This window comes from Mus musculus, chromosome 15 (genome assembly GCF_000001635.26).
Source record: "Mus musculus strain C57BL/6J chromosome 15, GRCm38.p6 C57BL/6J".
Classification (NCBI taxonomy): domain Eukaryota; kingdom Metazoa; phylum Chordata; class Mammalia; order Rodentia; family Muridae; genus Mus; species Mus musculus.
Window position 1 is genome coordinate 36,992,376 of NC_000081.6, and position 16,311 is coordinate 37,008,686.

The 16,311-nt window shown below is 44.2% G+C and overlaps 2 protein-coding genes across 3 annotated transcripts; one reads left to right on the plus strand and one right to left on the minus strand.

Annotated features, from left to right (window-relative positions):
* Window positions 1-4,651: 4,651 nt before the first annotated feature.
* On the minus strand, window positions 4,652-15,027 carry Zfp706 (zinc finger protein 706). Of its 2 annotated transcripts, NM_026521.4 has the most exons (4): window positions 14,753-15,027; window positions 11,311-11,447; window positions 9,464-9,571; window positions 4,652-8,548 (listed from the first exon to the last, which is right to left on the minus strand). In NM_026521.4, the coding sequence occupies exons 2-3, from the start codon at window positions 11,443-11,445 to the stop codon at window positions 9,476-9,478; spliced, it is 231 nt and encodes a 76-aa protein (NP_080797.1). In that variant the 5' UTR covers window positions 11,446-11,447; window positions 14,753-15,027; the 3' UTR covers window positions 4,652-8,548; window positions 9,464-9,475. The 2 variants fall into 2 exon arrangements, with proteins under 2 accessions (NP_080797.1, XP_030104579.1); XM_030248719.1 differs by lacking the exon at window positions 4,652-8,548 and having other exon boundaries at window positions 9,463-9,571; window positions 14,753-14,983.
* Window positions 13,331-16,098, plus strand: LOC115488529 (translation initiation factor IF-2-like). Its single transcript, XM_030248876.1, has 2 exons — window positions 13,331-13,335; window positions 14,481-16,098. Exons 1-2 carry the CDS (start codon window positions 13,331-13,333, stop codon window positions 15,427-15,429), a joined length of 954 nt encoding a protein of 317 aa, XP_030104736.1. The 3' UTR covers window positions 15,430-16,098.
* Window positions 16,099-16,311: the final 213 nt, after the last annotated feature.

A 16,311-nucleotide genomic window follows, 5' to 3' on the forward strand; every position in this document is an offset into this window, starting at 1 on the left:
CCACACTGGGGCTGGACGGAGGAGTGCCTGTCACTGGCGAGCTGCATGCTTCACAAGACAGGACAGGCTGGAATTGTGTTCTAGGAAAATGTCTTCTTATAAGCAAAACAGGCTTGGAGAAGACAAGCAGTAAAACTAAGTGTGAACGCCAAAGCTTATAGCAAAAATCCTTTAAGGCCAAACTGAAGCTGACTCTCCGGCCTTTACCACTTTCTCTGTAAGTCATGACACAGCTGTATGCTTTTTCTGGCCAGCTTCTTGGCATTACCACTTTCCTGGGCTGACAGTGGTTAAAACTTCAAGTGAAATCCTGTAAGCTGTAAAGCCTCGAGCAGCAGTACGCATGAAGGGCACGTGGGAACCAGCAGAAACACGCTCATCACCGGCTCTCTCCTTAAGTGTGTTTGTCTTTGTGTGTAACGTGGCATGCTGTCCTTTTGGATGGAGGTCAGAAGACACCTTTTGGCAGTTGGTTTTTCCTTCCACGGTGGGTTCCCAGGACCATACCCAGGTCACCAGACTTACACAAGTGCGTCTGTCTACCCACCGAGCCATTCCACTGCCCCACCATTCACTTTCACAATGGGACAAGGAGACCAGAGGCAGGATCGCCCAGCCCCAGTCTTGTCACTGCTCCAAGGCTCACCTCTGCCTGCTGTCTTGTTCCCTATGCACTGGCATGTGTTCCTCTCCCCTAACCTCTACTTTCTTCACAGTGCTGAACTTGGAGACCGTGGAGAGTTTTAAGGAACATTTCCACCAGACGAGCCGGCCAGCAGGTGGGAGAAAACAATACAATCCCAAGATGCTAACCAGAAGAGGGCAGGGCACGTGTGACCACACATCAGGTAGCAGCTTCAGCAGCCGGGCAGCAGGAAGCCTGGGAGCACTGAGCCGGAGCAGCTCCATGTGCGCCATGTTTCCTTTACCTGTTGAGGTCTGACATAGGTATCAGTTTCTCCATCTTCAAAGGCGACCAGAGACTATCTCAGAAGCCAATAGGCCACTCTTCAATGCAATGCCTATTTTGTAACTGTAAGAATCTCTCTCTCTCACACTCACACACACACACACACACACACACACACACACACACACACACACACTTTAATAAAAAGCAGACCAGAAAAAGGTCAAGGAACATACTAAGTTTACACTCCAGTCATGTGGCAGGTAAAACTTGGCACACACCTGTAATCTGAATACTTTGGCTGAGGCAAAAAGTTTGCACTGGAGGCCAGTGGGGCTCTACAGTAAGATGTCTAAAAACTGCGAGTCCATGAAAGTCCTTCAAGCAAGTATGCAGCCACAGCCCACACTTCAGCAGGTTATGGATTACAGCCTGCTCCCTGGGAGCTTCCCGTTCTTTCCAGAGTGCTGTGCACAGCACACCAAGCACACTTACAAGATCCAACAGGAAATGGCAATGGGTAAGTTGTACCTGGGTAACAATTAAAACACAACGTTCCACGGTTCGCCAGACACCAAAGGACTAAACCACATTTAAACAACTTAGCACTCAGAAAGTATTGAAAGGCACCCCAACACCACTGGTCCAGGAAGCCTGGCCTGCAGCCTTGGCTCTCCCTCAACCCCTAATAAGAGCCATCGAGCATCTCAGCATCTGCTTCCCAGCAGGAGCTGTCAATTTAATGAGATGCGATTCTCAATGTGGAAACAAAGCATGCATGAATTAAACAGGCCAAGTTCAACAAGAGAAAACTTACAACCAACCACACAACTACACTTAGGCCACGTTAAGAACATGAAGACAACTCACTTGCTATGTTATAAACAGCATACAAGTTCTCAAATTTGTGTTACTATACAGAATATGTACATGTGTGCACAAGTGTCAAACAGACCAGTGGCTGGTTTTTATAGTTTTAAAAATTCAGTTTTTCTATGTTCTCCAAAACCTATATATACTGAAAAAATTTTAAAATGTATTACTTTTTAATCTAGTAGATGACAAATACCATGTGCAGACTCAACACATCTGGATCTCTTGGTACAGACCAAAACAGCAAGGTCTGGATACTAGCAGCATCACTGTACCAAAGCAGAGCAAAATACTTTTGTTTGTCTTTGAGACAGGGTTTCTGTGTAGTCTTGGCCATTCTAGAACTTGCCCTGTGGTTTATACCTGCCTCTGCCTCTTGAATACTGGCATTAAAGGCACACCACTGCCTGGAAAATTCTTAATCTATATTTGTAACTACCTTAAAAAATAAAGTTAAATTATAAACAGGTTAGCCTGTAACAGGCAAGGGTCAAACAGTGTATCAAGTGATTTCTTTCAAAGAGCATTTCACCCTAACAGAATCTTCCTACCTCAGCTACATTATATCCCCACTGTCAAATAACATTACAGTATATACACACTGCACAACCTGATCTCCACTCTCACCATGGACTCAAGGCTGCCACTCACAGCCTAAAATCATCACCCCACACACTCTCATGCTCCTGCTCACCCGGCCACCCCACCCTGCTTGGCCTTTACTATCTGTTCCTGTCCCTCTCTCCACAATGCTAGACAACTCCCATCCCTCTAGGCATGACTGACCTCAACCCTCTCCTCACAGAGGCTACTCACAATACAGTAAGCACTTAATATCTACCCTAAGATTATGCAATACATGTATTTTCTCTAGAAGGTATCATAATATAATCTTGTTTAGAGCAGAGGCTTTAGACACTTTTTTTTTTTAAAGTTTTCCCAGACAGGGTTTCCCTGTGCAGCCCTGGCTGTCCTGGAACTCACTCTGTAGACCAGGCTGGTCTGGAACTCTGAAATCCGCCTGCCTCTGCCTCCCAAGTACTGGGAATAAAGGCATGCGCCACCACTGCCCAGCTTTGGACACTTCTTTACAAAATGTTGCTTTGCTTTCATGTTAATGCTTTAGAACCAACACAAGAATCTCACAGTACCGTTCACAAGTACAGCAGCAATTTCAATTTGGGCTGGTCTAGCATGTGTAGGCCCTGGCTGGGCTCAGTCTCCCCTCGGCTCAGGGTGTGGTGGGGGCACATCAGGCATACAAAGAAAACTTGGCCAGAGAACCTGTCCCACAAACATGTGGACAGTGAGGTTCTTCCTTCCTCCCCAAAAATGTGCAAGTAAAGACATTAAAAAGAATGCTAAAAGAAAAAAAGTTTTACCTCAAACAAACTCAACATACATATCTGTTATTAGACGCGTTCACGACCGGCCAGGAAGAACACCACAGACCAGAATCTTCTGCGGCAAAGCTTTATTCTTACATCTTCAGGAACAGAGTGCAAGAAGCAAGAGAGCAAGAAGCAAGAGAGAGAGCGAGAAGCAAGAGAGAGAGAAAAGCAAGAGAGAGAAAAAACGAAACCCCGTCCCTCTTAAGGAGCATTCTCCTTCGCCTCGGACGTGTCACTCCCTGATTGGCTGCAGCCCATCGGCCGAGTTGACGTCACGGGGAAGGCAGAGCACAAGTAGTCATAAGATACCCTTGGCACATGCGCAGATTATTTGTTTACCACTTAGAACACAGCTGTCAGCGCCATCTTGTAACGGCGAATGTGGGCGCGGCTCCCAACATCTCCCCCTTTTTCTTTTAATAAGAGCAAATAGGCCACCCATATTAATGAGAGTGGAGATAGAGGTCAAATCCCCAGTGTGTAGGTAAAGGAGCCATGTACAGGATTAGCTCTTAGGCTCACAAGCTTTTACCCAGAGCAACCCTGACCTGCTCCCGTGTCGTTTTGCCTGGGGGAAGGGAACTAGGACACTGAACCTTCTTGAAAGATGACATGTCTCCCTAGAATAGGCTCATATATGCCGCAGAGCCTTTCCATTGCAGTGCTTAGCCTTGCAACTCTCTCGGGCTGCTGAAGCACACTCACTCTATCCCGTGCAATGAGTCTAGCCTCATGGGATATAAGAGCTGAGTGGCCAGCGACCTATTGCCTAAGCATAGATATATCATATATCAGGGGAAGCTCCATGTTCTAGTCCTGCAAGCGCCTGGGCAATAACCACCTTGTCTCTCCTAGTTTGGGCCTTAAGCTTACAGACCAATCAAAGAAGCAACACTAATCCACAGCAAAGTGTATCTCCAAATAATATTAATCCCACCCATTTTTTAAAGAAAGAAAATGCTGAGGAGATCCAATTGGGTAATCCTTTGGTCAGCGACAGGTCCAAGCGCGTGGAGTTGACCTGAAGTCTCAATTCCCGAAGGATCTGTTCAAATTCAGCCATCCAATTCTGTAACATATACTGAAAAAGAGGGTTACCGCCGTTCCCCAGCTGAAAAGTTCTGAATTCATACAGTTGAATCCTTCTTAACAGTCTGCTTTACGGGAACCTTTATCACCGTCGTTCCCCAGCTGATGAGTTCTGAATTCGGCAGTTGAATCCTTCTCAACAGTCTGTTTTATGGGAACACTTTATCACCGTCGTTCCCCAGCTGATGAGTTCTGAATTCGGCAGTTGAATCCTTCTCAACAGTCTGTGTTACGGGAACCTTTATAAACGTGATCCGCAGTTCTGGTTCCGGAATGAGGGATCCTCCTTGCGCCAGTCCCGAGTTTTTTTCTCGTCCCGGGTTTCGGCACCAATTGTTATTAGACGCGTTCTCACGACCGGCCAGGAAGAACACCACAGACCAGAATCTTCTGCGGCAAAGCTTTATTCTTACATCTTCAGGAACAGAGTGCAAGAAGCAAGAGAGCAAGAAGCAAGAGAGAGAGCGAGAAGCAAGAGAGAGAGAAAAGCAAGAGAGAGAAAAAACGAAACCCCGTCCCTCTTAAGGAGCATTCTCCTTCGCCTCGGACGTGTCACTCCCTGATTGGCTGCAGCCCATCGGCCGAGTTGACGTCACGGGGAAGGCAGAGCACAAGTAGTCATAAGATACCCTTGGCACATGCGCAGATTATTTGTTTACCACTTAGAACACAGCTGTCAGCGCCATCTTGTAACGGCGAATGTGGGCGCGGCTCCCAACACATATCTAGATTTCTAATTATTCCCCCAAAAGAACCATTGGAGAAATGCTAGTTCTAGGAATTTTTTCTAAAACCTGGTAGTCTTACAAACTAGAAAATTCTGAAAAACTAAAACAAGGAGTATCTGACACTGGAGCCAGTCTGAAAGCTGATTTCAACAGGACAAATAGCAGTACAATCTAGCAGTACTGGACTCAGAGCCCATATGGACTCACATAAGTGAATGAGCAGCCTCCATAGAACTCCAAGTTAACACAGACCACTTCTCAGCAGCCAGAACTCAGCAAGAGGCAGAGACAGAGCAAGGTCCTTATGGTCCATACAACAGAAGCCATTAGAAATCCCGATGCAGAGCAAGGTTGGTGCATGCCTGTAATCCAAGCAGGTGGAAGCACGAAGATCACAGAACAGGCTGGGCTATATGAGACAGTGTCTCAAAAACAAAACCACAAATAATTATGGAACAGCGTTGCAAATATAAAAATATTTTAAAGAATGACTGTAACATCAACACTGAAGACCACACCCATAGCATGTGACTTAAGTCTATCTCTGTAGCAAAGATTTCAAACTTGGGTCTATTCTATACCCAAGAAATGAAGGTGAAAAGTGGTTGCAAAAATAAAACTCAGCTAATGAAATGAAGGCTTAAAAGGGAAGTGTTTTACTTACTGTTTTTATAAAGCACTCACACTGACTGTAACTGGCAATCTCATTAATGAAGCATGTATTGTGAATCAAACATACAGATGCGTTATTATGCACTGGGAACTCACACTACTTCTAAAGGTTTCACAGTAAACTTAGGCTAGCCTAAGGAATTCACTATGTAGAGTGACATTACATATAGCCCTGCCTTTTGGTTCACCACCGCTGTACACACTAAACAAAAATCCCAAATCAAAAAACTGTAAAAATGAATTCATTCAGTCTTGGTTATTAAGTATGGCATTTTAGCTAGTTTAGAAAATGCTTGATCAATATATTATAGAAAAAGTGATATTATATCCGTCACTAAAGCAAGCAGTGTGCTACATGTGCAAATAATGAAAAACAAAGGTTGGGGCTTTGTGGGGGTAACCAGTTTTAGCTGTTATCTTATGCCATGTCTCAAATTGAAATTACTCTACAATACCTTTGGAATATTTGTAATGTAAATCCCAAAGTCACAGGGCACATGACTGGTGGCACATGACTTTAATCCCTCTACTCAGGGAGTAGAGGAAGGAGATCTCTGAGTTCCAGGACAGCCACAGCTACACAGAGAAACCCTATCTCAAAAACAAACAAACCAAACCCTAAACCACCACCACACCAAAACGCCCCAGGTCTTGCCTCAAGTGTTGCTGGCGTAAGGGGTTAACCACCCTGTCAACTGGCCTAAGTATTTTGTTGTTCTTGTTGGTAACATCATTTTTTTTCCTTCTAGTACACTGTACACTACACACAGCAAGATTTCTGAATGACACTTTGTTTACTCTTAGGCAGTATCTTACAGACAGCTATATATAGGGAAACCAATGGCCAATAAAAGAACTACAAGACTTTACTTGTCAGACTTTGGATTACCAAACTATCAGAGGGGGAGGAGGGGGGAGAGGCGATGTAAAAACCTCTTAAACGGTACAAGAAATTAGACTAGTTTCGTTTTAACATCTTCTTTAATAAGACATTACAGCACACGTGAGGGCTCAAGTGTGTCAGCTAAACATGGGGATGAGAATGGAAACAAGTTTAATGTGAACCCCATTCCTTTTGACAACTAACATACAGAGTACAAACAGATCAGTCCCCTCCTGCTATTTTATATCACCTTTGAAGACAGCAAACAGTTTTTAAACAAACTCGTCTGTTAGGAGACTCTGCACACTAAATTACAGATGCTCGAGTTGTCGTTTCCTCCTCACAGCAGGTTTAACTGCAGCACAGGGTAGGACCGTGCTGGCAATCCCCACGCTCAGAATGAAGAGCCATCACCTACTCCCTATCACTGAGATACAGAGTGAAATACGGTGTCTTCAGCTGCTCAGAAAACAGTTAAGTACAAGACTGAAAATGTTCTATTCTGAATTACAACAGTGAAACAAACAAGAAGATTTAAATCAAAAATTGCGATCAGGCTCTGAATAACCAGTTTGTCACTAAAAGAAACCGTACATCTGCATAAAGCACTTTCAGAAGCTCTAAAATTGCCACTTAACTAGAATGTAAGATCCACAAGAAAACTCTAGTCAGCAACATTGTAACTAACTCTAGTCAGCAACATTGTAGCAAGAGTGGATACCAAGTGTGAGAGGCAGGGAATTAAATAGAGGGACTGTACTTCTGCGAGGGAGGTTGGGGACAGGGCTGTTGTGCAGACTACAAGCACTAGACTGGCCCTTGAATCACCTTCCTTCAAACACAGCTGCACGAGCCAGGTGGTCAGAGTATGCTAAGCTGTCCACTAACTGCCCAGGCTACATCACGAGGGATCCGTTTGTTATCCACAGGTCAGGGCCATAGCTCTAAGCAGCTGTCAGTACGGAATGTTCTTCCCATTACATCACCGTCTAAACTTAAGCTGAGTTCCGGCAGACTTGCTTGTAACCTACACCAGCAGAACTAGTTAGTCTTCCTTCACTGGCAGACTTTACCTTACCCTACAATGTTCTGCTCGTTCAGGTGGAAGTCAGACTAGACAGCCTTTGATTTCAGGAGCCAGCACTAAGGCTCTAAAATTAGAGTTTTATTTGAAAGACAAAGAATGTTCTGCGAATTAATCTGAAACAAATCATTCTATTCTTCTTGTTAAATGTAAAAATTCACTCATAAAATTAGCTAGATAACTTTCAAAAATCTTTCAAAAATTATAGTTCAATTTCAAATGAATTTGAACAATTTGCAAAGACACAGGCCTTTATAGGTCACATTTGTTCCTTCACACATTGTCCAGAAGGGCTCACTGGCAACTCTACCAATTGTATGAATTGAATCTGTCATCTACAATGACTCCCAGATGGACACACAGGAAATGATCAGAAGTGGGGAATGGTGTGTAGCTGTGAATACACGGAAGCAGATCAGCCATTCTTTAACCCGCATCAGCTGCCAATAGAATCAAGTGCACGATTTAATGAATGAGTCTGCTCTGGTTTAACAAACCTGCCACTGAGCTGAGAAAGGGAGAGAACTGCTCTTGCAACACTAGCTGATCAATTCATTGTTATAAGGCAAATAATAAGGAAAGTTAGAACAGAATTTCTAGAACCATTTATCCTGCGGTGTTGTAAAATCAAAGCACTACTTTATTAAATGAGTTATTTTACACAATATGAACATCAATATAATTACAATTGTAAAAAAATTTATAACAAGAATGGACTGATTTTTCAGATTTCCACATCAGAGTCAACTGTACATTTACACAGAGTTGTCTTTGCATGAAGCCCAAAGGGAACAGCGTAAAAACGAGTGTTTCTGTAGCCCCTTTATTGTTTGCTGACCAACAGTTTGTTTAAAAAAGCAGCCGCAGGTTTGTTACCTAAGGTCTGAGACAGTAGAGTCAAAGGTGCCGTGAAGTCACCTGTAAGACATAAGAAAAAGCTTCAGTAACTGTAACGACTGACAAGCATCTCAAATACCTAACATGAAAGACTATCAACATGTCAGTCTCTGCAGGAAGGAAGGAAGGAAGGAAGGAAGGAAGGAAGTCTCAAACACACATGCATATGTACTACACTACTTAGGAGGGCAAGAAATCCATCTATACATGAAATTAAAAATAACTTCAAAGGAGTTCCTATTGAGCATGCCTGTATTTTGCTCTATATTTTAATACAGAAAAAAGCTCTGCCTAGCACTGTAAATAGGAACGTTAAGAACACAGTCACTAAGTTGCTGACTTTCAGGGAGAAGACCCTTGTGCCCTTGAAATGATGGTTTTCTTACAGCTGACAAGTCTTTCATGCTCTGCTCAGAGCTGTCCAGCATTCACTCATCCCCTCCCCCCTATTTTTGGCTATAGTTGCAAAAAACCTGAATGTTTCAAAGGCATAAAAAAAAAAAAAAAAAGAAAAGAAAAGGGCCATTGCCAACTGTAAAGTATTCTAGTACATACAACCCACGACACTATTATTTAACTTTAGTACAAAAGTAAGACATGAAAAGTAAAAGTCTTTGCTAGAGGCAAAAATCCAATCAATAGCTGAGGAGATACAGTTTTGCTCCTATATTCAAAACCAAGAACAAAAACCCCAATAGAAAGACCAATTACGGGCTGGTGAGATGGCTCAGTGGGTAAGAGCACCCGACAGCTCTTCTGAAGGTCCGGAGTTCAAATCCCAGCAACCACATGGTGGCTCACAACCATCTGTAACGAGATATGACTCCCTCTTCTGGAGTGTCTGAAGACAGCTACAGTGTACTTACATATAATAAATATTTAAAGAAAAAGAACAAAATATATATATATAAAAAAAAAGAAAGAAAGACCAATTACCTGTAAACAACTTTATGCCTGAACATCAGCCAATTCTGGAGGAAGTGGAGTCTTAGGGTGCTTGCTCTCAAAGTGCTGCTTGAAGGTCTTGGGGTCTGGCATTTGTGTCTAATTTAGAAAGTGTACAAAAGAAAAGAAGCAGACTTTATGTAGGAGAACAATACATGTAGCCTGCAAAATTGAAAAACTTTGAACTTCCTTATGCTAGACTATTACTGCAAAATGCTTTTAAATTTCTACTTGTGACTGGTAAACGAAAAAGTATCTTACAGAAAGGAAATTAGTTCCTAACACTTCACATATGAAGAGGAACACCACATAAAATCAAGTATTTTATATGTCATTAATAGCACACAGAAAGCTTTTACTCATTAAGCATGTTCTATGAATTCTCACAGAACCTTGCTTCTATCGTGCTCATCTTACCTGCCAGCAACACTGAAGCCCAGAGCTTACTCTGCCTGAGAGCTATGAGAGCTATGTTCCAACTCAATTCTAGGTTCTCCTAGCTGCATGTGACACAGAGTACAACAGTGACTCCCCTCGGGGACTGGGGAGACGATCCAGCAGGTATACGAGGATCTGGATGTGGAGTCTCAGCATCCACATACAAGCCGGGCAAGGGCACACATTTAACGATCCTAGAGCTACTGGAACAGAAACAGGGATCCTCACAGCTTGTGGGTCGGCCAGCCAGCCTAGCCAACTGGTGAGCCGTGGGTTCAGGGTTAGGGTTACAGATGACACCTGATATCTGCAAGTGTGTACACACACACACACACATACACTAATTCATGTACATACACACAGACTCACACCTGACAAAATATACCTTTAAAGGTCAGGGTAAGTCTTTATTAACTAACCTTTAATTTAATTTAATTTCACCTTTCCTCTGTTTAAAAAAAAAAAATCAGAAGCCATTCAATTTCATCATCACCATTACCAAGGCTAGAGATCACCTCTCTTCAAGTGAACCTTCATGTAGTTAGGAATTCCTATTTCATTTGTGAAGATTTCAACAAATGATTAACTTCAGTCTAGCAATCATGTCGTATCATGATCCCTTTCCATCCATACCAACAATCTTTATTCAAGTACAGGGCTTAAAAAGACTATCTATACACCAGACCAACCCTGTTTTTTCCTCTGGCACTTCCTTACCCTCAAGGGTGGTGAACTCACACAGAGGCTATCCTTTAAAGCTAGACTGCCTAGACCCAGGTCCTATCTCTTACTTGCTGAATCACCTGCACACCTTATGCTTGTCACTTTTAACATGTACATCTGCACATCGAGAAGGAAGCAGCACAACTCAGTGGTTGCTGTGTGGATTAAACATGTGACTACAGGTAACACACCTGCCTTGATACTCACACATGGCAAACACTCCCAAACAACTCTTTAAACTTGTTAATTCTACTAAGAGCTCTCAATGTGAATATATGTGGTATCATATATGTCCACACTGCATCTGCTGGAGATGGAGTTAAAAAACTATTATACAGGCACTGTTACTTTTGGCAGCCCTGTACAAGGTTTAGCCTTAGCCACACTAAGAATGCAACCAAAGTGAATTGATTATAAACTCCACAAGGACACCTTTATTCTACAAAGGGCAGGATACTGTTTTACCTACATTTTCCCAGCTAGCAGTTAAGAGAAATGTGCATGGCCAAGGAAAAATGTTTCTTGAATGGGTGACTGTAGATAATATCCTAGGAAAAAAACCACTCTCACATCTACTAGTTCAAATAAGGCATCCATTTTGTTGTAGGGAAACTTTAACCTCTCCATTTTACAGGGTAAGAACTAGCTACAGGAAAGCGCCATCTTGGGCTCCTTACCCTACAGACGGTGCAGGTATATATTAAGGCAGCTTTGGCAGCAGCCTTTTGGTCATGTCCTTGTTTCTTCTTTTGTCCAGCCTGCTTTTTGGCATTTTTCTGCTGAGACTGAATCTTCTGCTGTCCACGAGCCATATCTAAAAACAAAAGATTAGGCACCAGAGTGACTTCTTCATTCTACTACAGAGCAATTTAAGCATAGTAATATGAGTCAATAAGAGTTGACCATGTAAATTTCAGACATGGTCAGGAAGTGGCGTGAATGGATTCTCAAACTCACACACAATGCCGCTAGATGACAAATGAGTATATTCCTCACAATGCATGCTCAACAGTATCAAATGTATGTACATCAATGTATAAAAGGATGTTTACAGAACCTGTTCTAAAACCAGACAGTTCAAATATCATTGGTAAAAACAGATAACACAGTGGAATGCCAGGCAGCATTAGAAAAAAAAAAAAAAGGCATTTCTAGCCAGACGTGGTGGCACGTGCCTTTAACCCCAGGACTGAGCAGGCAGAGGCAGACAGATCTCTGAGTGTCTGAGGTTAGCCCATTCTACGTATAGTTCCAGATCAGCCAGATCTACAAAAAGACACCCAGTCTCAAAAACAAACAGAATAAATTATTTCTATAAAGTTTGTATCTCTATGTCAAGGAAAGAAGCCTTTCCTGTATAAAGTTCAAAACAGGCAAATCCACAGCTAAGGAGGTCACTGTGCTATTTATGGAGTGAACGGGAGGCGGTGACAGAAGCAGCATTCCGAGGGTGCTGACAATATTCTTTATCTTAAACCAGGTAATGATTATAAAGGCGTTTGTTTAATAATAATAAAGATCAACACACAGCCTGAGCAGTTGGGAAGGAAGCAGAGGGAGGAAGACCACATGGCCTGGCCAACCTGGTCCACAGAGCAAGACCACATCTCCCTCAACAGACTCCCATGCCTACTGCATATGTATATATAGTTATGGTTTTACTTCCTTTTACTTTACATGTAACCTTCAAAAGTTTGATAGTCCAAAGTTTAGTCTTCCTTTGTCATTTGATTACAAAGGTAGTTTCTCCCTGCTAGCATCCACTACTGAGACTTACAATTTGCACATTTTAAAATAAGTGCTGTCATCTAATCCTAGAAAAGAGATGTAGGGACACAGCAACTCCTTTTAGTACTGAAGTTTCATTAAACTATTGTACTATCCAGAGTTTTCCTTAAGAAAACTTTCCTGCACAGAAACACAAACGCCTACACTTATTTGTGTGCACGCAGATACACATACTCCACAGAGCATTTGTGAGTGTGTTCTTCTACAACTTGTGTTCTGGGGATCTAACTCAGACCCTCGGGCTTGACAGAAAGCGCCTTCACCAGCTGAGCCACCTCACTGGCCCAGCCGCACACATTGTAAAGACAAATTAGAACCCTGGTGTGAGGGTACCTTTTACAAAGCTGAAAGGTTCTTTCTATTCTTCACTACTAATGGCCTGGAGTAAACAAAAATGAGTTAAAACAATTGTCACTTAAAAGAATTATTTTCCTGTTAAAACCAGACTTCTGGTTAGACAGCACAAATTAAACCTGTTCACCCAGCATCTACCAGAGTAGTGCTTTGAAGCACATTAAAATGAGGTCCAATGCCACTTTGACTAGCACTGTAATTACATTTTAAACTTTGAAATTACTAAAAGACATGAATGTACAAGGGACCGTACTATGAAGAGGGTTGGCCTTTTCTGACTGCAATTCTCTTTAGCTACTGGATATAAAGTCAAAAGTGTTTCAGTGACAATCAAGCTCTCCTCATCATCCCCCACCACAATGGAAACTAAACAAACACACACGTACTGGACACATTCCCACTAGTATTACGTAGCAAACTGGAAGTCCATCCAGTCTTTCACCAACCATGAGAATGTTTAATATGCCAGCCTAATATATGAACTCGATTCCCACCCAAGGCAAATATAAACTGTTTGTCATGAAAATTATATTTCATTTTTGTGTTTTTAAACCAATGCCGTATCAATTCTCTAAGTTTCAATAGTATATTGGGGGGTTGTCTCACTACATATCTCTGGCTGGCCTGGAACTCACAGAGATCTGCCTGCCTCTGCCTCCTAAGGGCTGGGATTTTAAGGCCTGTGTCACTTCACCATGTTCCAATGGCATATTTAAAAGTACATTTTGATGGTGGGTCTTCAATACATGAACACCAATGCTTTGAAAACATTCCTTAAAAAAAAAAATTAATATATATGGGTACACTGTCGCTGTCTTCAGACACACCAGAAGAGGGCATCAGATCCCATTATAGATGGTTGTGAGTCACCATGTGGTTGCTGGGAATGGAACTCAGGACCTCTGGAAGAGAAGACAGTGCTCGTAACCGCTGAGCCATCTCTCCAGTCCTGAAAACACTCTTAATGTCCCCCTGTCTTAGTATCAGATCTTTACTAGATCATTCTGATTGTCTAAAACATCTTAACTCTTCCATAAAGCATGGCTTATGTATGTGAATTACTTGGTGAACAGATCTTAAGGGTTTTATGCTTAAGTTACAGAACCTCACATCAGTAATTCCAGAACTTTCCTTGCCATCTAGAAATTAAAGCAGCTACTTTGATAACCTTTTCATGAAGCGTGCTGTAAAAACAATGCCATCAGATAAGCAAAAACTATTTTTTAACTTTTGCGTTTAGGGCTTCTCCTAAAACACAACAGAACACCTAAGATTTAACCCATTTTCTTTACCACCACCAACGGTTACAAAAAGGCAAACGCTTCAATAAACACAAAATGTAACACTAGGCAAAGGAGATCTGTTCTAACAGGCTAGCTGAGCGGGGCAGGCCCCTAACTTCTGACAGCACAGATTTCCTTTCTGAAAGCAGAAGTGCAAACGATCCAACCACCTGCTTTCGGACAGTTCAACTTACAATTTGCTCTTGACCAGCTCATCGAGTTTTTGACAAAATCTTACGTATAAATCGCTCCCTGATTAAGTGGGACAAACTGAAAGGCAATAAATCGTTTGCAAACAGTTACCAGCTGATTTTTAATAAAAGTTTTAGCTTTCCCAGGAGGCTGCAAATGAGCTACGAACCAGGAAGAGTTCTTGGAATACCAGGACTCTTGAGAAGGAGGCCCTAAGGGGCCGCTTAAAGAGAAACAACTTACTCTGAGGCCGGGGAGCCAGGAAATGGGCTCACACTCTGCAACCAGCCAGAGCAAGGGGCCCAGGTCGGCTCCGCGGCACGATCCCAGCTCTCAACAGCCATTCGTGGGCAGACTCAACCCCACGGTTGCAGCCCGGCCCGCCCGAGGCCTCGGCGGCCCTCAGCCCCGCGCCCGCTCCGCCGGGAGTCCGACGCCCGCCCCGGCCTCCCGCCGCCGCGTGCCTCCCGCCCCGGCTCCCGCGTCCTGCGGCGCCGCTTACCCGGGCCGGGCCGGTCTGGCGTCCGAGAGACCGCGCAGCGCGAGAAGAGCTGGGCAGGACGAGTAGGGAAGGAAGGGTCGAGCCCCGCACCGCTTGGGGCCTCCGCCACCCGCAGAGGAAGGACCGAGCAGAGCCGGGAGCACAACAGCCCGCGCCTCGCACACCCGCCGCAGCGCGCGCCCGCCGCGCCTGAGCCCGAGGCAGGCCCGTCGCTCGTGCCCGCGCACGCCGCGCCGCACTCCCAGTCGCCTCAGCGCCGCCTGCTTGCCCGCGCGGTCCCGCCCCTCACCTTCCTGCGGCGGCTTTGCCCCGCCCCTCTAGCATGCCCGCGTCCTTCCGGTCTGCAGGCCAATGGCAGCTCTCCCCTGTTACATAAGCGCGCGGGGGCGGGGCCTAAGACGGGAACTGCGGGGCCCTCGCCCGCCCCTCTGCTTCCCGCCCGCTCTCTCGGTGTCGTCTCAGCGTGTCCCCCTGCCCTTGCGGTGTGTGACCTCCGGTCTACGGGCGGCTGTCGGCCGAGTGGCTCAGCAGTCACTCTTTCGTGTTTCACTCACCCGGCCTGGCCTTTGCCCCGCCGCCCTCGTTTTTCCCTGGCCAGCCGGGAGCCCTGTAAGGCGCTAGCCGGAGCGGCGGGGGAGTCGCGTCCGGGGCCCCGCGTGGCCGCCGCTCGGCCATGACCCCCTGCCAGACTCGCTGCCATTGTTCCCTCACTGGTTCCGTGCTCAGGGTATTTTGACTTACTAGGGACTTTCACATAGATGGAGACTTGAGCCTGAAAAATCGGCTAAATCCTAACGTGCTCGCTTGGCCTGTGCAGGCTGGCTATTGGATTGCTAATACTTGGGGAAAGAATAAAAGGTCGTTCCCCGCCTCCACTTGATTTAGACCACGTTGTGAACTTCAGATACCTTATTAAGAGCGATTGCAATTCTAACATCTAGTGGTGGTTAGAAATGGCGTTGTAAATCTCTGCATTTGTTGCCCTGTACCTGCAACAAGCTGCTCCCCATTAGATCTAATTAGGTTATAGGTATACTGCTTTTGTGGCCTTAAAACCACTATGTGGTTCAGTCTGTCCTAGAACTGAACCCTTTCACCTCCACAGGAGCTACATGACCATGTGTCGCCATGCCCAGTCAGAATCTCAAACTTGCCTGCCAGTAGCCAGAGAATTCGTTGACTATGAGCATAGTCTACTTTACTTGTACTATGATAACCTTGTCACAGTATTGTTAAAAATAGCCAGAAAGGTGCAACGCAGCTGGGCCATGATTGAAGTGGGCTCATCTTTGATTCATTTCACTTTATGCTCACAAGCCTTTATTAAAATGTAGTTACGTGTTTAAGTTTTGTTACTGTTGCTGATGGTAATCTGTAATCTCCTTTTTATTACTGTATAGCCAGTGACCAACAAAGTGCTGAAAAAACAATATTGAACAGAATGTGTCTAAAGAGACAGGTTTGGAACAGACATGTCAAGAAGCTATAACATAGTTATTAATGGTGGCCACATTTACTGTTGTGTTAATCTGCCTTTTGGGTTGAGAGTCTTGGAGGAT

Excerpts from the sequence above, each read along its gene's own strand:
- Zfp706 (NM_026521.4), bottom strand. The coding sequence starts at position 11,445 with ATGGCTCGTGGACAGCAGAAGATTCAGTCTCAGCAGAAAAATGCCAAA. Across the intron at positions 9,572-11,310 it reads ATACCTGCACCGTCTGTAGG|ACACAAATGCCAGACCCCAA; the intron begins GTAAGGAGCCCA and ends TTTCTAAATTAG.